The sequence below is a fragment of the Dryobates pubescens genome, chromosome Z (assembly GCF_014839835.1).
Source record: "Dryobates pubescens isolate bDryPub1 chromosome Z, bDryPub1.pri, whole genome shotgun sequence".
Classification (NCBI taxonomy): domain Eukaryota; kingdom Metazoa; phylum Chordata; class Aves; order Piciformes; family Picidae; genus Dryobates; species Dryobates pubescens.
The window spans coordinates 28,713,080-28,733,585 of record NC_071657.1 but is presented as its reverse complement, the minus strand read 5'-3'; the positions used below and the strand labels follow the sequence as shown (position 1 = coordinate 28,733,585).

Sequence of the window (20,506 nt, the reverse complement as noted above, 5' to 3'; positions counted from 1 at the left end):
TGTGGGTCAATGGTATTTGGGGATGTATCAAGAAAAATCTGTCCAGCAGGTCTAGGAAGGTTCTTCTCCCACTCTGCTCTGTCCTAGTGAGACCACATCTGGAACACTGTGTCTAGTTTTGGGCTCCCTAGTTCAAGAGTGTCAGGGATCTGCTGGAGAGAATCCAACAGAGAGCCATGAGGATGATCAGGGGACTTGAGCATCTCCCAATGAAGAGTGACTGAGAGATCTGGGGCTGTTTAGTCTTGAGAAGACTGAGAGGGGATCTGATTAATGCGTGCCTGAGGGTAGCTGTCAAATGGAGAGGGCGAATCTCTTTTTGGTGGTGCACAATAATGAGACAAGGAACAATGGGTACAAGCTTGAACATACAAGATTTCACCTCAACATGAAGAGAAACTTCTTTACAGTGAATGTGACAGCCTTCAGGTGACACTGGAAGAGCCTGCCCAGAGAGGTTGTGGAGTCTCCTTCCCTGGACACATTCAAAATGCAGCTGGATGCACTCCTTATGTGACCCTAATCTGGCAGGGGGGCTGGACTGGATGCTCTCTGGAGGTCCCTTCAAACCTCTAATGTACTCTGATACTGTGATACTTAACCCAACTATTTCTGTCTTATATAGCTGCAAAGCAACACATATCATTAGGGCACATACCTCTGTAGCAAAGAACTATATATGCAACTGTTTTCTTATCATATGTTCCACTTCTGCACTGCCTCCAGCTAAGAGGCAGAGGCAGACTTGTTCATCAGAACTCTTACTACGCTATGCAGATGCAATATGGATGCACATTTCTGGCTTCTAAGCAAAGTAACATGCCTCAAATATCCTATCATACCATGTCTGAAAGTTTTACAACCAACCAAAACTGTTCACACTAAAAAAACATGATTTAGCAAGCTTTTATTAACCATACTATTTTCCTTTTGGGTGAGAAGTTACAGAACTTACCACATTCAGACAGTCAAAGAGTAACAGGTGAAGAGATGTGCATTAAATTCTCCTATAAAATACACTCAAAACCAACATTTATATTTGACACTTAAAGCTAGAAGCAACTAACTAGCTTTAACTCTATGGCAATATAAATATCGATACCTGAATCCTCCCATGATCAAATTCATCTTTTCACTGGAATTGCACTGGGCCTCTCTGTTACTGGAGAGATGAAGTCACAGAACTAGCTTCTGTTACCATCTCTGTTACAGATTAGAATGTTCATAGTTTAGTGCACAGAGCACTAGCTACTTCATGGAAAATGGGGTAGCTTAATTCTTTGACATTTGTAACACTGACAGCTCCCAGGTGAAGATCTGTGTTAAAACAACAATCCTGAAAGACTTTAGTCCCTTTCCTTGCACTGCTCACATTTCTTGTGTAGCTTTGGACAAGCTACCTAGCATCTCTGTTTCTGTGGTTACAATATGTAGAATCAAGATAAACACTTTCATTTCAGTTTTGAAGGACAGAGAATTTTGTTCCTGGAAGTATTTAAAAAACATGTACATGTGGTGCTTAGGGGTGTGGTTTAGTGGTGGACTTGACAGTGGTAAGTTTAACGGTTGGACTCTACCTTTTCCAACCTTAACGGCTATCATTCTGAGGTACCTCATGCACTGGTAACAATGTCCTTGCAGAAACAGCACTTTGTAATCATTTCGTAGAAGACGCTTTGTAAACAGACAATTGTATTAAGACTGTATCTTCACACTAGTATGGTTTATGCTGGGAGATGTCCAGAATCCCTCAGCCAAATCTACACAGGTCAACACTGAAACTTTCAAGAAGCTGGGATATTAGGAGTAACGTATACAATACAGAAAAGTGTTTTATTGTCATGCATGTTTCCTCAAAGAGGAAGATTTTCAAAGATGAAATATTTAACTCCTTGAAAAAAACAGATGTCACAAAATAACAGAGTGTATTAGAACAAAAGTATAGTGTAGTGATTACTTAAACTGAAAAAAAGTTTTAAAATGTGCCTTCTGTTCATGTATCTGCATCTACAACACCAAGTATGCAAAAAATCAGTTTTCCTGGCTTTCTAGTCTCTTCAAGCAGTCATTGCCCCTAAATATGCATGCCTGTGTTGTTTGTACTCCACAGAAGATAAAATTCAACATTTTTTACTTCCTTCTGTTTCTTAGTAAGCAGTTAAAAACCTAAGAGGCTTACTCAGGGTAACACCTGCTATCAAAAAACAGGCTATATTTACCAAGCCAACAGAAGTGAATTTAGGTGATAAACTCTGAATTCCATCTTGTGAGTTTCTCACACTGTAAACTGGTGAACACTCAAGAGGGGCACCTACTGTAACGCAAAAAACAGGGGAGAGGAAATTACAGGGCATAGAAGGAAGTTGAGCCTAAGCCAAATTAACTCTATTATAATTTTCCCTCTGATATTATCTTCCTCTCCCCACACAGTTTAATCTATGCTGTAAGATATTAAATAAAAAGAAAAACATTTTAAATCACACTGCGTCTTCCAGGAAAAAGCCATCTAGGCGATCAGAAGTCAAATCTCTTCAATCAGGAAAGTGGTCACTTGGAAAGATCTTGAGAATGAATAATTATGGTTTGGTTCATAATATGTGAGTATCTTCAAACTCAGCAGCAGCACAGCCTAAACACCGAGGAATCTCTCAAATTTAAACAAGACATCCATAGTTACTGCAGAACTGGCACAGAGCTGTCAATCGTTTATTTCAAACAAACAGGATCTTGAGCATGGAAAAATGTAATACTCTCTAGCTTTACTTCCCTTCCTTTTGCAATATGGATAAGAGAACATAAGCAAGACACTCATCAGTCTTCCAAACAAAGTTCTAAGCCCCTTTTTTCTCAGGTAGGTTAATTGTGTTAGGAGTGCCGAAGGAAACCAACTGCAAGGCAAACTCATTATGTAAGTGTTCACCACATTTGGAGCATGCCACCTGTGAGCACAAAAGATATAGCTCATAAAACCAAAACCTTAAATTCTGTATGAAGCAAAAGTAATGAAAACAAATTTCTTAGGAAACTGTGTCACATGACCAAAGACTCACGAGAGTCAACGAAAATGTTAACTGTGGTTGGGACTGTCATGATGTCTTCCCTATCACGTGTCAGTGAGGACTGCCAGAAATGATGGAGCTCACACTCACACCCCGTCTTTATGTGGGATCATCTCTTAAAGGAACATGCCACATTTAGAGCACTAAGAATACACCCAAAGGAGGCCTAAATTAAAAGCAGAAAAGAGGAAAAGATCAATATACAACAATGTAATTTCCTAAGCTCCTTTCCTATCAGCAATTTTTTCTCAATTAAAAACATAAAAGCTTTTCTTGAAAAATGGTTGTTACCTGGGACACCATTACAGCATAAGGGACAACCAATCGCTTGTACCTACTTTACCAAGCAACGTATCAATACCCAGAGCTTCAAGGACACTGTTCAGATATTTAGGCTGGCTGGATAGAGCTCAACGTAGGATAAGAACCTAGATTAATAGTACCAACAGAAAAAGAAAACATTTTCTGTTCACTCATCCAAAGTGAGACTGCAGTCCCAATAAACTGACAGATACTATACTGCTTGTCTTGTATCTCATCAGATCAAAAATATGTATACATATTTCTAAAGCACAAATATCCGTGTTAATATCGAGATAATGTAGTCTACTTTTAAATGTGGTTCCACAGAACCTGTAAGTTGAAATATCTTACAAAAATTACACAATTTTGAACAGTCAGTCGATTTGTGCCCATGAAGAAAGTAAAACGCAAAAATATATACCATACAGACCAAATGAATATAGTAAAATTTACACACCTTGAAGAATTCAATCCTGCCCATTTAATGAAAACAAAAAAGAACATATTTGCTTTTAACAGTGAGCTACCTTAACACACTAAGTGTTTCTTGGGGTGCTAGAAGGAGAGGTGAGGATGACAGCACTGTAAGTTGCACCCATGATGACTTTTAGTATTACCGCCATGAATAAAGCAGATTAAGAACTACCAAAACCTTTTTTATTGCTTTTGTTAAAGGCCTAGCCTTTACCTTTCATGCTGACACATTGCTTTAAATAATAAAATCAACACTTACAGACTCCCATAGATGTGCTTCTACTACACAGTATATAAACACAATCTAAACTGAAAAAAAGACATAGAATGAAAACAATAGCTCATAAAAAATTGTTGAACCTATTTCTGACAATATGTAATAAATATAAGACTGAAATAAAAAGACAGGTAAGACTGACATAAAGCACACATTCAAGCCAGACCAGTACACCTTCTTCAGAGTCGTTACAGCTAGTCACATGTCAAGAACAACGAGGGGACACTTAAATCAAGTGGATTCTTCAGCTGCTATGGGCAAGTCCATATCCTCAACTAACAGAAAATCCATAGTAGTTTTATAGAAGAAAACTTATGGAGTGTTTGAATGGAAAATATAACTTTTTTCAATATGTAATAAATTGCTGCAGTTGCAAATGCCCTGAAAGGGACAGTCTTCTTTATGCTCCTAAAGCTCACTACACCACCATTCAGAATTCACTGAGTAAACACTGGTGGGGGCATACATTTGAGACATATTAAGAATAATGATTAAATGCTTTTTGTTTTGCTGTTGTTTTGGGGAAACCAGAACTGTTCTCACATTTTCCATCTCCTGTTTTATTACAGAAAAAAAGGTATTTGTAAGCTAAGTTATGAATGAGCACATTTCAGCCACTAAAACCAGGGCTTTATAACTACAAACAACAGCAGACTGAAAAGTTAGTGGCATTAGTAGAACAGAATAGAATTAACCAGGTTGGAAAAGACCTTCAAGATCATCAAGTCCAACCTATCACCCAACACCATGGGGCACCAAGCACCCCATCCAGTCTCTTCTTAAACACCTCTGGTAACAGTGACTCTACCACCTCCCTGGGCAACCCATCCCAATGGCTAATCACTCTTTCTGTGAAGAATTTCTTCGTAACATCCAGCCTAAACCTCCCCTGGCACAGCTTGAAACTGTCCTCTTGTTCTGGTGCTGGTTGGCATAGATTTGATAATGCTATTCATCTTGTTAGTATCATATGATAACATGCACAAACATTGCCCTGTTAAAAGCTCTCCAGTTAGACTAATTGCCTAACAGTGTTCCTTGACATGTGTATAACTAATTCTTCTGACAAATCAAAAGGAAAAAACTTCTCTACTGTAACTGCTTTTTTCTCTCCTGCACAAACCTTACAATCCACATTAAAGTGACCTTAATCCTTTGCTGCACAGGATGGCTGCTGCCTTGGACTTCTCTAACTATTTCAGGGCATGGCCATGGCTATTTCAGCTTAGAAATGGTCATCTCAGAGACTTAAGAGGATTGAGTGCATCATTACATACACACTGGTAAGTTGCTTCATTGATCTAAAAATGCAGCCTGAATGTGGCCTAAAAGGAACATTAGCTCTTTGACAACATCATCATAATAATTTCCATCTGGAAGACTCAATGTGAAATATGCTATGCATATGGGTGCTATTAAAAAAGAAACTAAGATCCTGACACAACACTACTGCAATTAAGATACAGCTGATACTGGGTCAGAGATGGACGAATTTAGGAAAAAACATTACTATGGCTAAATCAAAAATTCCACTCAAATTTCTCCATTTTTTACACATACATGTCGTGTTTTCTTCTTCTATTACATGTTAAGTGCAGGTATTTTTACAAAGATGCAAAACTAAATGCTGAAAATGCTTACTTTTAAATGATCTGAAATTATATTCACATAGATTCAGCAGGATTATTTTTTAAGACAGGTTGTGTTTCTCAGAGAGCTTAACAGCATTTAATGCAGCTCAGCTCTTGTGCATGAGGGTATAAAAATGGCTATAAAATTTGCCATCCTAACTCCTGTTTGCCAAAGGACTTACACGTTACTTGCAATCAGTGAAAGTAGCACTATACAATGCACAAGCTCAAGAAATGTATTTAAGATTTGATCTTTGCTTTGATTCTCAGTTTAGCAAAGTCAAGTAAAAACACTCACTTTGAGAAAAAAAAACAACCTGGTAATTAAAAGTTTTGAATTAATTTTAATGCATTATATGCTGACATCCCTTTACCTGAATTAGCAGAAGCATAGAGTTCTGAATAAATTTCCTAAATAGAAGCTCTTTTTTATCAGATTACACATTTTTTCTCAATACCTATTTTTTTGCTATGAGTTCAAAACATTTTCTACTCAAAGTACAGCACCACAACTCATTTTAATGAATTACAAAAGCTGTTTCTTGTGTTTCAGTTACACTAGTCAATTTGTCATAAATGGACATTAAGAGTTACAACATTTAGCATTAGCCAGACACAATTAGTTTGGCCTTGTTTGGTTTGGGGTTTTATTAGACACTTAACAGCTATTCCCACAAAGCAATTTTTACTTAGGTTACTAACAAATCTTAAACACTGACAAATGTGAATCTCTGGAGTGAGAAGAATGATCAGCAGCAACAACCAATAGGGGGGGAAAAAATAAAATCAAAGTTAAATAAAATATCTTTAGTAAACTAGCAAATTTTAAATACATGAAAACAACACTCCTCAAAAGCAGCAGAAACTATTCTGAAAAAGTTGAATTATTCCTCAAAGTTTCAGTACAGAATCAAACTAAAATGGAAACAGAAAAATGCTACTTTGGTAATTTGCACCATCATGTATATACACATGCATTTCAGTTCTCTCCCTCACTACAGTCTATCCTAGGTATCTCATTCTTTGACACTTTTTCTACTCCTAGAATACATTCAAAGCCACTTCTATGTTTTACCACTGAACTTAATGTAAAAATGAATCAGTTTCTTAATAACAATATATGGTTTTCCTCAAATTCCACATTAGATACAGACTGCATGCCACAATTCCACTAGTATGATTGAAAGATCATTTTCCTCTGCCTAATAGTCAGCACAGGCATCCACAATGGAACCTTTTTTCAAGCAGGCACAGTCCAGTATAACAAGAAGAATAATAACACTCAGCATTTCTATCACACTCTTCATAATGAAACAACACTAATTTTAACCAAACAATTCTTTCTCAGAGCTGTTCTACCTTCTCTAATTTTCTCACACAAACAACACTCTGTGTTGATACACATACTTCTGGATGTGCTGACCAGCTAATGACAAGGGGAAGAAGAGATGGTTCAAGAATAAATGAGTAAAGATTGTACAAGAATAGGAAGGATAACAAAAGCACAAATGCAAGGGTTGAGTGCAGTTTAAACTTACATATGTGCACGCACACACCTTAAGAGTATCTATGGAGAACTACAAACAGAAAATAAGGTGAGAAAAAGGTAACTTACACAACAGAAAAGGCAAATGAAATTAAATAGGAAGTAATGAATAGTACTAAAGGAGTCCAAAGGAGACAAAGACCAGAGGAAGAAGCAAGCAGGAAAGGAAAGATTGTAACAAAGGCTGCTGAGGACAAATAAAATACATCAGAGACAGTGTAGTAAAAATAATGAAAGGAAAAGGTAGAAAACTCAGAACAATTTAAAAAATGAGAGAGAGGGAGAAGAAGAGTGGAAGAGAACTGATAAAGTCTTCCCCACTCATTGAATAATACTGCTGTAATCCATCCTGTCTGCATCCACACTGTAGAGCAGCACCACACCCATCTACACAAGCTTCCTCATGGTTCACGTGCCCCTTGTGTGCCGTTAACATTATGAGTTACACAGTTCTTATCCAGCATATGATTTTTTCCTAATTAATTTTAAATAGGTGAAGTCATCTCCTACACACTGAACTGTTTAGAAGGCAACTTTTTTCCAAGAAACAATTCCCTGACAGTTGTCACTAACCTTTCCTCCACAATTCTGTTTCACTTATTCCATACAGAGTTATTTCCCTATCCTAGATTTTGTACTTAGATGCAGAAGCAGTTGCTTTGACTTGGTGGTGTCTCAGTACAGCAAAGTCATCCATCTTGTGTTAGAAATAGGACTTCCTATCACAAAGGAAAAAAGTGGCAGAGGAAGATCAGGTAGTACAGGCATATGAAAGTTGAGAAGCTACATTTAACAAGTTAGTGCTTGTTTTGAAATTGTAAACAAATTAAAGCAAAGCTCAGTTTTCTAGACGTAGCAGAACATACAACTATCCTTGTGGTAATTACACTTGTGATATGAGCGGTACCAGCTCTCTAACTTGTTAACTTACTGCTTTACTTCCTACCTAACTCTTCGGACCACATGGTTTTATTTCTACCTCTGGTACTTTCTTCAACGGTGCTTTCCACTGCATGCTTTTTCCTTTCTTGCTCTCTGGTCTATCCCTGAAGACTTACCTAAACTGCTGCATGTAAGCTGCTACAAGCCAATGTGGACACAGCTAAAAATTCAGGAATTCCAGTGGAAGAGGGGTTAGCACAATCCACGCTGGCTCGGCACCACATGAGCTGGTAAGTCCATCTTGGAAACTCAGTTATAACAAACTCTGAAGCCAAAGACGATAAAGCTTTTCCAGCACAAGAGTGGTCCCTCTCCCTTTTTTTATTTTCTCTTGTCTAACTGTATTGGAAAAATCACCATTTCAATGATCAAACTCCTAAAAATCACGAAGAATCCAACTGTCAGCGCTGGCCAACTGTTTCACTACCAAATGTAAGGTCACTGTCACATCTTCTCCTTCCATGGGGTTAAACAGCCTCTCAATGCAGCGCTATCAATCTGCATAATCTCCAAGAATCATTAATACTTATGGATTTTACAAGACAATGTGTACTCTTGCCTCCAATTTTAATTTGCATTTCTCAGATGCAAAGATCCTACCCAAGAATTACTCTTTAGCAGAACACTGATCATATACCTTCAGTTTATACACAAGGTTTTGCATTTCTAATGTACCAAGCTTACATACGAAAGTTCTCCCAAACCCGGAGCAGTAGGAGACAACCCCCACAACAGAAACAGCATGTTACAGGTGAAAAGAGGTTTTGCACTGAGGAAGGTTTCTCCCATAAAACCAGAACAGGAGGGGTGGAATAGTGTAAGCCTCATGTTAGGGTGCAGTGGTAGGCTACATCTTTTCACAGTATTTTAAAATCACTTCAAAAAGTACGCTTCCTTTTGCTTGTAATAGGGCTACATGCACCATCCATGCATTTTGCTCACAAATTCACATGAAGACACTTCTTTTAAACTTAAACATTTCTTCTTCATCTTAACAGAAAATGACTGTGAAGACAAATGCTACACATATGTTGGAAACAAACATTCACATACAAAATTATAAACAGAAATGGAATTATCTGTTGCAACAGTTTATGCTATCTCTTTTTCGATCATCATTCTAAAGAACAACCCAGAACTCTCTTCCAAAACAATATATTCCAGGTACAAAATCAAACGAGTAATGAATTAAAGGATGCTGTTTGGTGGTTTTGTCTCACCATGGGGCTAGTAAATCATTCACACATAACAAAGCACTTCGTTGACATTTGTCATATACTGCAATGCCCATACTAAGGCAACACATCCCAGGAGTTGGCAACCATGCTATCAGCAAGAATTTGGCTACAGAAACAGGAATGATTCATCATCCATTCTAGAAGCCCTGTCAAAACAGCAAAATAACCCACTGCTATTTTAATCCTTTAAAGGTAACAAGGTTTTTTTTTTTAAATAATATAAAAATTGTTTGCAAAATCAAAGCAACCAAAACCCCACAGCTGAAACTATGCATTTGGAAATGCACCCTTATGCGCTTTCTCCCCACTGCCTAGAGGCCAGAAAACAGCCAGCTAATTACTTACCTCTCCATACTGTAATTTAAATAGGCAATTCAACATTACAGAACAAATGTTTCACAACAGTCAAATCAAAAATCACCATCTTAAAAATAGTTTAGGTTGTTTTTTCAGTCCTTTCCAGTAATTAAAAAATAACCACCTAGATATGTTTCTATCAGTTAAAATCTACATTGGAAATATATGGTTTTCAAACTCACACTGTAAATGAAAGCCAAGAGCATAGTCAGAACCTGTGCTTCAATATACATATCAGATCTATTATTGTCCAATATCCACCATGAAAATTGTTTCTCAGTTACCAGTATCTGGAAATCTGCAAACAGTCGTGAAGGTTCTGTTAAAAGCTGTGAAGTTCTTTGATTTCTCTGATGAAAGCCCTCGTCTCTTTCTTCCTCAGAGTATCCCAACTTAATAAAACTATAAGGAATTTCTGTCAAAGAATTACAGACATCTGAAAAGACTGTTCATTTCTTATAATTGCAGATTTACCCTCAAATTTCATCAACATCAGAGCTGCTAAATCATGTCTCTATAGAGTTTGAGAGGGTGTCACTGGAAAATTATTTTGTTGCGCTGCCCTTTGTCCCATTAAACACGCATTACGAACCCTTACCTTTTGGAAAACAACTTCATCCGGCTTTCTTTTCTTTTTGCCACTTTTTCTGATCCTCTGGTTTGCCTGAATCCATTTTGCCACCTGGGGGTCAAAAACGTAGCGCTTTTTTAGGAAGACAATGTGACCTCCAAGTAGCTATTCAGCATTAGTAAGAATCTATAAACAGACTCAAGACAAGGTTTTCCGTTGCTCCACTGGAAAGAGGAAAAGCACTCTTCCCATATGGAATGACATAATTTTAGGTAATCTGGTTACTTGCTTGTGCGTGGTCAAAATATGAGGTGGTGTTCTCCATCTTAAAGCTTCCAGTTTAAGGGGGTTTTGCACAAAAACCATGTTTGATGGTGGACCAAGTTACCAAACAGAAGGTTATTATTTCGGTGAATAAAAATCCTGTGGAAAATCTCTTTACACCTTCTGTTTCAAGTAAGACGCTATTTTCAGCCACCCACTCAAATGTTGCTCCAGACTATGAACACCAAATTTAAATAACGGGGGAGTTATTATTTAATAAAATAATAACATATGTGGGACTATTCACCCATACAAATACTTTCATTTCTAATATGAGAGCAGGGTTTTTTTTAGGCAAAAGAGTGGCGGGGGTGGGGAGGGAGGGTCAGTGGAAAACTCAAGGAGAGTATTTGGAAGGGAAAGAAGAGATAGAAAGGTTTTTCCTCACCTCGCCGCTCACTTGCTGGACGAGCTGACACTCCTTCCAACTCTCATCCTCCTCAAGCAAAGGCTACACAGGGGAGAAAGCGCACAGTAAGGCGGGCCCGCCCGCGGAGCATGGCCGATGGAAGCCCAGTCTCCCCGCTGCTGCCGCCGCCACCAGGGGCCGGGGCCGCGCCCGCCCCGTCCCGCCGTTCCCGGCCGCGGTAGCGAAACGCCGCAGCCCTCGGGTAGGAAATGAAACACCTCCAGGGTCCCCCGCCCTCGTGCTTCGGCCCCGGAGCCCCATGGAGAGGAGTGGCTTCCCTTGAAGACGTAAGGGCCGGCCGGCTTCGGGGCGGCCTCACTGGGGTTATTGCACATCCCTCCGGCGCGGCACGGGGCGGCTCGGCAGGGCTCGGACGGCTCACTGTGTCTGCCCTACCACTAGCGGTGCCTCCACGACAGCGGGCAGGGTGAATATTCCACCCAGTCTGGGTTTCATTCCGCTCAGCCCGCCCAGCCTCGGGGAAGGCTTCGGCGGTACCGCCGCGCTCTCTCTGACCCGCTCGCCGGGGGGAGCCCTTCACGGGTTTACAGTTTAGTGTTTATAGGGAGGCTCTCCCTTCAACTCCCTTGCCATGAAAGACGCGTCCCTATGAACTTTCTCATAAACAGCCCTGTTAGAGGTCTGTGCAGACACAGGAACAGCCTAGCGGGGCTACTTCAAGAAAGTATCATCACCATTAAGTACTTCGAGATTTCCCTGAGTACTTGCTTGACAACTAAAGAATGCAATTATTAAATTGCCTTGGAAGGTCTGAAATGCTTTTTATTCACATTATAGCATATCAGACCCTTTACTGAAACCTCAGTTTTACTCAACAACAGACTGCAAGCAGGTGACTACATTTAGGCATGGGACTTCAACAGATGTTTTGTGCCCTTAGAAGAGGATATTCAAAGTCTGCCGTGAAGGGGAAAACCCAAATAATGTCAGCTATGCAAATTCCGAATATTGTAAATGCTTCATTTGGGATTTTATTAAATGCTTTGCATTTAGCATTGAAAATGAGAGACAATAAAGCACAGATTGCATCACACTTGGTATAAAGTAAATTTAAGTAAATAAGGGTAAGACCAGTTAGTGTTCACTAAATCTTGACAGTATCCCTTTAACTTTAGCACTTAAAAAAACACGAAACTTTCTTCCGCCCTTTTTGTTTTACTGCCACATCCTTCTTTCAAGATCAAAAGCTTTAGATGAAAGCCAAGATCAAGCTAAATGCTTTAAATAGAAGCAATGTCACTATGAAGTATTAAACAAAAAAAAAAAGAACTTTTAAACATACCACAGTAGAAAATCTTACTATAGATTTTAATTTATGGTCACAACAGGTCTACTTGAAACTTGTATCAACGACATATTTTTGTTTTGTAAAGCCACAACAGACTTTCCTCTAAATGTTAGTTCCAAAAGTTTCTATATATTGGCACCTGAACTGTGGGCATTTGAATGAAGAACAGAGCGCAGTTCAAAGATAACAATTTTGAGAGCAAACAATTTCAACAACAACAACAAAAGTTAATGGAAAACATGAATTATTGTAACTACCTAAATGATATTTCCTTGGATCAATTAACAGATGAGATTGTGCATTCCCAAAGAAGCTATGGGAAACACTGGTCATAGAAACAATGAAATAGATTCATACTTTAAAATCCTTTAAAGAATTACCCTTCCCTTACTGAGAATCATCTGGAGACAACTAAGTTACATGAGATTTCCAAGCCTGCAGACCCTGAGGCCAATTTGGGATGAAAATCCCTGAACATGAGAACACACAAACATGCTGTGTGTTAAAATTCAGAGGTAGCTCCTGTTTTCCTGTTAGTAGTTGCACAGCAGTGGAGAAACTTGGTGGGAACTGTTGTCAGCTTTTTGTAATGGCAGTATATCTTGTAAAGCCAACAGCTGGGCTTCCCTAGTGCTGGCTGCTGCCCACATCATAATTTGAACACACATATACTGTATGAGAATTGTACTGCTGTGTGAGATAGGAGCCAACATGCCCATGAAGGCAACCTGCCAAAGAAAGCAAGCAGTTAAAGGAACAGGGTGCGCCTAACAAGGGATGGGCACAGCCCTGTTTACTCTACTTATTGATGCTTCAATGACATTTAACTCATGACCAGACTAGGAAATTTTGCTGTGAAAATTCGGAAGAGGAGAGAGAGAAGGGAAGAGTGCAGTGGAAAAGAGGAAAGAGGTGAGAAAGGCAGGGGAGAAAATGTGCATTTTCTCTCTTACTGTAGTCTGCCATACTCCAAAAGGAAGTAACCATAGAATTGTTAGGGTTGGAAGAGACCTCAAAGATCATCTAATTCCAATCCCCCTGCCATGGGCAGACACATCTCACACTATATCAGGTTGCTCAGAGCCACATCCAGCCTGGCCTTAAAAACCAGGGATGAGGCTTCTACCACCTCCTTGGGTAACCTGTTCCAGTGTCTCACCACCCTCATGGTAAAGAACTTCTTCCTAACATCCAATCTCAATCTCCCCATTTCTAGTTTTGTTCCATTCCCCCTAGTCCTATCATTACCTGACACCCTAAAAAGTCCCTCACCAGCTTTCTTGTAGGTCCCCTTCAGATACTGGAAAGCCACAATAAGGTCTCTTCAGAGCCTTCTCTTCTCCAGGCTGAACAGCCCTAAATCCCTCAGTCTGTCCTCATAAGAGAGGTGCTCCAGCCCTCTGATCATCCTCATGGCTGTTCTCTGGACACATTCCAGCACGTCCATATATTTCTTGTAAACAGGGGCTCCAGAACTGGATGCAGTACTCCAGGTGGGGTCTCATCTACAGCTACCTGAAGGGAGATTGTAGCCAGGTGGGGGCTGGTCTCTTCTCCTAGGGAACCAGCACCAGAACAAGAGGACACAGTCTCAAGCTGCACCAGGGGAGGTTTAGCCTGGATGGTAGGAAGAAGTTCTTCACAGAAAGAGTGATTGGCCATTGGGATGGGCTGCCCAGGGAGGTGGTGGAGTCACCATCACTGGAGGTGTTTAAGAGGAGACTGGATGAGGCACTTGGTGCCATGGTTTAGTTGATTAGATGGTGTTGGGTGATAGGTTGGACTTGATCTCAAAGATCTTTTCCAACCTGGTCTATTCTATTCTATTCTATTCTATTCTATTCTATTCTATTCTATTCTATTCTATTCATCAGAGCAGAATAGAGGGAAAGAATCACTTCCCTTGACCTGCTGGCTGTGCTTCTCTTGATGCAGCCCAGGATGTGATTGGCTTTCTGGGCTGCAAGTGCACACTGCTGGCTCATGTTGAGCTTCTCATCCACCAGCACCCCCAAGTTCTTTTCTTCAGGGCTGCTCTCAAGCCAGTCACTGCCCAGCCTGTATCAGTGCTTGGGGTCGCCCCAACCTATATGCATGACCTTGCACTTGGTGTTGTTGAACCTAATGAGGCTGGCTTGGGCCCACCTCTCCAGCCTGTCAGGGTCCCTCTGGATGGCCTCCCTTCCCTTCAGCGTGTCTGCTGCACCACACAGCTTGGTGTCGTCTGCAACCTTGCTGAGAGTGCATTCAATGCCACTGTCCATGTCGCCAACAAAGATGTTGAACAAGACTGGTCCCAGGGCTGATCCCTGAGGGACTCCACTTGTCACTGGCCTCCACTTGGACATGGACCCATTGATGGCCACCTTACGTACACTGGATAAAAGGGTGATGGAATGCCCAACTTAAAGAGAGAATGTCTACATGACCTCAGTCCTGGTTCACTGTTCAGGCTGTGGTATTTCCTAATTGAGTGAAGAATTATACTAATACACTTTTCCTTTGCATAAGGTGTTTATAACTTCCACTGGTCTGTGATACTCAAATGCTAAGAGATTCAGTATTGATAAACTAAGGATGTTTTATCTAAGGTGAACATAGAAGCAGTGCCATTATGTTGGCTTGCAAGCAGTCCTGGGATACTGGGAGGCAAAAAGAAAAAAATGGAATATAGAGGAATAAAAATATTTACTGTAAATGAATTTCAGGAGAGCTTCTGCAAGCAGAGTAAATCAATAACACAGCTATTTTCCAACCTCTAATTTCTAGAGATTTTATTTTCTTCTCAATTACTGAATTTTACACCATGTATACACACCTACATTTATACATCCATATCTGTGTGGATGCCAGCAAGCACACAGAAAAGTCTAAGGATTTTACCATTATGTCATGTTTTCTCCTAGGGGATGTAGTCAATTTCACCAGTCTACAAATTGTGATTTTGTAACTTTATACACCATCCCATGTCACATAAGCCAAAAAATTATCTCACTCATACACACACACACAGAGAATCACCAAGGTTGGAGGAGACCTCAAAGATCTTCGAGTCCAACCTGTCACCACAAACCTCATGACTAAACCATGGCACCAAGTGCCATGTCCAATCCTCTCTTGAACACCATCAGAAACGAAAGCCTCTGGAGATGCCAGGGATTGAACCTGGGACCTCACACATGCGAAGCATGCGCTCTACCACTGAGCATAGTTTTGTTCAATAGTACTGGAACCATATTGTCTACTCATTAGGGCTGATGCCATCACCTCTGTCATCTCAGTAATAATGCAAGATACATAACTTTTCCTACCACACAGAAGACTGGGGGGTGGGGGGAGGGAGTGGGCCATTGGAGGGAAGAGCACTAGTTTCAGTTGAGCAATTAGCTTGGAAACTGACAATGTAATGTGCCCTTAGTCTGTGTGACCTGAAAACTGCTCTGGCAGAAGAGAGCTGACTTCCAATCTTTTATGAAAAGATTCAGAAAATGGAAATACAGACAAATTAGCTCCCTAGGCTTGAAACATTTGACCACATTCCCCAGTGGTAACAACTGCAAGGATTTTAATACGACTGTCATCAGAATTTGGCACTCTACGGAGGCAGTGGGCTACAACTGAAAATGGCAAGATGGCTGATACATCTGGATTGCCAGAAGTGGTGTATCAATGACAGATCAAAATTACTGAAAAAGAAATCCAGCCTAGAATGTGCTCCTGTAAGAACAGCATGTCCTCTAACTGATTTTGTGCCTGTTTCCACAGGCAGAGCTTTATTCACTGAATGCTGCTTGGATGTTATCCATATTTTAGGAGAGATGGTAATTTATATTAATAGCATAAATCCAAATATTCTAATTCAGCCAACACTGAAAGAATTTAACATTGCTTGTATCAGCACCTGTGGAGATGGAACAAAGACTGCTGCACAACAGAGGGCTACATGGATATCATACACATAGTATGTGTTTATACACATGCATTAAATACATCTTCCCCATACACTCATTCCTTCCACTCACAAACATGTATTTCTAAAAGCCTATAAAACAGGGAAAATTTCCAGGAGGTAAAAATGGGTGTTTCTTTTAAAAAACCCTAGACCACTGGGGAGGGAAGGTGGTAACTTGTTGCAGTTACATAAAATGTTTACCTCAGCCTCATGCCCAACTTCTGCACTAAAAGGACCTCAAATATTATTTCCCAAATAGCATTTGACGTCTTGATATTTCATATCCTGTGTCCAATGCACTAACACTAGTTATGAGTGATTCCAAACTGGAGGAGTTCCATGCATTTTTAAGGTTACTCTTTCCTAATTAATAGAGAAAAGCTCTTTTCTTACAAGGTAGCAAAAAAATATTTTAAACTTTTATGGATTGTTTCCATTGAGTAAAGAAAACAATGGGTAAGCAAAAATTAATTGTCTGCTAAATGTTGTGCTTTTCTTTGGATGTTTGTACAAACAAAGGATTAAAACCAATGTTTATTGCTATGCAAGCCCAGCTGTGTCCTTGTTAGGCAAGCCTCAGTTCAACATTTCTGTGTCAAAGAGGGCCTGTCCTCCTTCTCTGCTGTTTCCACCTCCTGTACATGTAGGTGGGAGAGTGGGAGCTTCGGAATGTGAACTTGATCCATCATTGATCAGTCAGGCAGCAAACTCTTATTGTTCTTTAGATACCAAACATAACTCCCTCCTAGTAGGGATAAACTCAGTCATTCTGCACATAACATAGCTTTTGTGTTCAGCAATGCAATTAATAGGAAAAGGGAGCAGGATCAACTGCTCAAGATTTATTAAACTTAAAAGAGATTCTAATGAACAAACATGTGGAATCCAGCCCACAATTATTTCAGAAGTTTGTTTCAGATGCATTTCAACTTCCTGAACAAGCTATTATTTATGAAGATTTACTATACTACTACAATTACTACTGTACCTTTGAGGTGGACACATAAAACATTGAAAGGTAGCCTGAAGAAATATAGAAAAAACATTTGTGAAGATGTGACCACAGAGGCAAGACGATGTTTGAGCAGATCACTAAACTTAATCCAGTGACATATCCTCCTTGGTCTTAATGCAGACTCACAGTCACAGCTGAGAATCTCAAGGCAATTTTTTCTGAATTATTCAAATAATGGCTAAATTAAGACTCAAAAATCACTGTTTTAAACTTCACTTTTGGAAATTAGAACAACAGAGGCACTGAAATGTTATGGGTAATGCTTTCAAACTTAATATTTAAAAATTAACATCCACATTCAAACTAGACCCCAAGTTACTTATCACTACAAATGTGTCTCACCTGTTGCAGAATGTATTCTAATTTTGCAATAATTCACAGCACTGTTTTTCTGATCTTGAATATCTGTGTGTTTCCCCTAAAATCAGCAATCACGTGCAATACAGAAGAAACTTGCTCTAAGTCTTCCAAAATTATAACAATACTCTAATCCACTCTTGAAGAGCTCTGAAATAACTTTAGGTGCTTACTAACATTTAAGGAGGTATCATTTTATATAAGCATTTTTCTTGAATTTTTGACCTACTCAATGAACAAAAATATACCACTGTTGTGTCTTAACTATCATTATCTTAAGTAGAATTTATAGGAATGGCTAAATAAATTAAAAGGTCATTTTATGCCATAACCTTCTTTAGATCAGCACAGCATCTATTCAAAGAATAACAGACCTTACAAATTATTTAGCAGTTTTCTACAAACAAAATACCAAATTATTCCTATAGTATAGTTTATCTAGAAAGACTTGCAGATGGATAATCATTATCTAAAACATCTTCTGTCATAAAACATCTTCTAGGAAAATGAGATGCAATGTTGAAAGTACAGCTTCTCATTTCAGAAAAAAAACCCACAGCACTAATGTGTTCATCAAAAGCCATTTTTCTTATTCTGCTTGGTATCACTGAAAAAGACAACCAATTTCTGTTTTTAACCTATACTCATTTAAATTTTTAAGGACTTTGAAAGGATCATTTAATCTTGCAATCTACAGGCTTGTTTATATGAAAACAACACCATTTTTTTTAAAAGGAAGTTCCTATTCCTCAAAGTATGCTTTCCACATACAGGAATTGGCACTTATCTTAAGGCAGCAGACATGTTTTCTTAAGATTACTTCTCAAATATCAGCTCACTAGAATGCAACTGTCAAATCAGTTCTTTCAATGTTCAGGTGAAAATTTCAAAGGCTAAGTAGCATACTTCAGTATTTAGGCAGCAGAATGTTCTTCTGACTAATGCTACCAACTTCAAAACTATCTATCACAGTCACCGTTAAACTTTATTGAGTAAGAAAATCATACCTCTTCAAAGCCCCTTCCCTTTTTCCCCCCCAAACCATATGTTTCAATGAGACTTCCCTTCTGAACAGGTCATTCTCACTGTCAATGTCTCCAAATCTACTGTATCTCAACAAAAAAGGATTTCACTTGTTTACTATCTCAATATTTCCATCCACCAATATGTAGTTATGTAGAATAGAATAGAATAGAATAGAATAGAATAGAATAGAATAGAATAGAATAGAATAGAATAGAAATAACCAGGTTGGAAAAGACCTTTGAGATCATCAAGTCCAACCTATCACCCAACACCATCTAATCAACTAAACCATGGCACCAAGTGCCTCATCCAGTCTCCTCTTAAACACCTCCAGTGATGGTGACTCCACCACCTCCCTGGGCAGCCCATCCCAATGGCCAATCACTCCTTCTGTGAAGAACTTCTTCCTACCATCCAGGTTAAACCTCCCCTGGTGCAGCTTGAGACTGTGTCCTCTTGTTCTGGTGCTGGTTCCCTGGGAAAAGAGAACAGCCCCCACCTGGCTACAATCTCCCTTCAGGTAGTTATAGAGAGCAAGAAGGTCTCCTCTGAGCCTCCTCTTCTCCAGCCTAAGCAACCCCAGCTCCCTCGGCTTCTCCTCACAGGGCTTGTGCTCCAAACCCCTCACCAGCTTTGTTACTCTTCTTTGGACACGTTCAAGCAACTCAACATCTTTCCTAAGCTGAGGGGCCCAGAACTGGACACAGTACTCAGGATGTGGCCTAACCAGGGCTGAGTACAAGGGCAGAATGACCTCTCTGCTCCTGCTGGTCACACTATTCCTGATACAGGCCAGGAAGCCATTTGCCCTCTTGGCCACCTGGGCACACTGCTGGCTTATGTTCAGCCTACTATCAACCACTACCCCCATGTCCCTTTCTGCCTGGCTGCTCTCCACATTATTCACAAAATATCAAAGTACAAATAGTTTAACATTGAGTTACTGCGGCTTCAAAGTAACTCATATACTGACAACTGTGAACAATGCCCCTTAGATTTAGTAGAGTCCTCCACTGTACTGTAAAACATAGTCCTATGTGACTACAATATTAAGCAATAGTTTTATAGATTTGACCTTTGGTATATTTGTTGAGACAATCATAGTAGTAAAAATCTGCAACTAATAAAAGCTAAAGCCCTATAAAGATGTGGAAAGCAGTCATCAACAAAACTGTTTATTTATAACCATATGGGTTACAAGTTCAGGTAATGATTTAAATAACGTGTAATGTAACAAGAAATGCAAGACTCCAGAAAGAACTCAGAACTGGTATTTCATTTTTACCTTTGGCATTCCGGAAGTGTCAAGCCAATTCTGGAAGATACTTTCTACAGTTAACCCAGATCTTTAAAAAAAGAATAAAAAAAAAGAGAACATTAGAAAACATGCACACAAATACCAGGTTTAGAAGCTGTGCAAAACCCTGAATTCCACATATTGGTTGTACTGCTTTATCAGGGGGCATTACACCAGGTGATCTCTAGAGGTCCCTTAAAACCCTTACCATTCCGTGAGTCTGTCGTAACACCATCAGAGATAGCAAATTAAAGATAAATCAAATTTTGTGTGCTTAAAACTCAAATGATAAATTCAGTTCTTATCACAGGGGTTGGAAGGGACTTCTGGAGATCATCTTGTCCAACCCCCTTGACAAAGAAATTTCACCTAGAGCAGGCCACACAGGAATGCATCCAGGTGAAAGTCTGCAGAGAAGT

At 39.5% G+C, this 20,506-nt stretch overlaps 1 protein-coding gene across 1 annotated transcript in view; it reads right to left on the bottom strand.

Moving 5' to 3' along the window:
• Positions 1-20,506, bottom strand: part of AOPEP (aminopeptidase O (putative)) — a 165,760-nt gene that overhangs the window by 70,972 nt on the left and 74,282 nt on the right. Inside the window, exons 10-12 of the mRNA XM_054178269.1 lie at positions 20,076-20,136; positions 11,111-11,173; positions 10,426-10,509 (exon numbers count right to left, since the gene is read on the bottom strand). Of these exons, the coding sequence (XP_054034244.1) occupies positions 10,426-10,509; positions 11,111-11,173; positions 20,076-20,136 (208 nt within the window). The remainder of the gene's footprint in view (positions 1-10,425; positions 10,510-11,110; positions 11,174-20,075; positions 20,137-20,506) is intronic.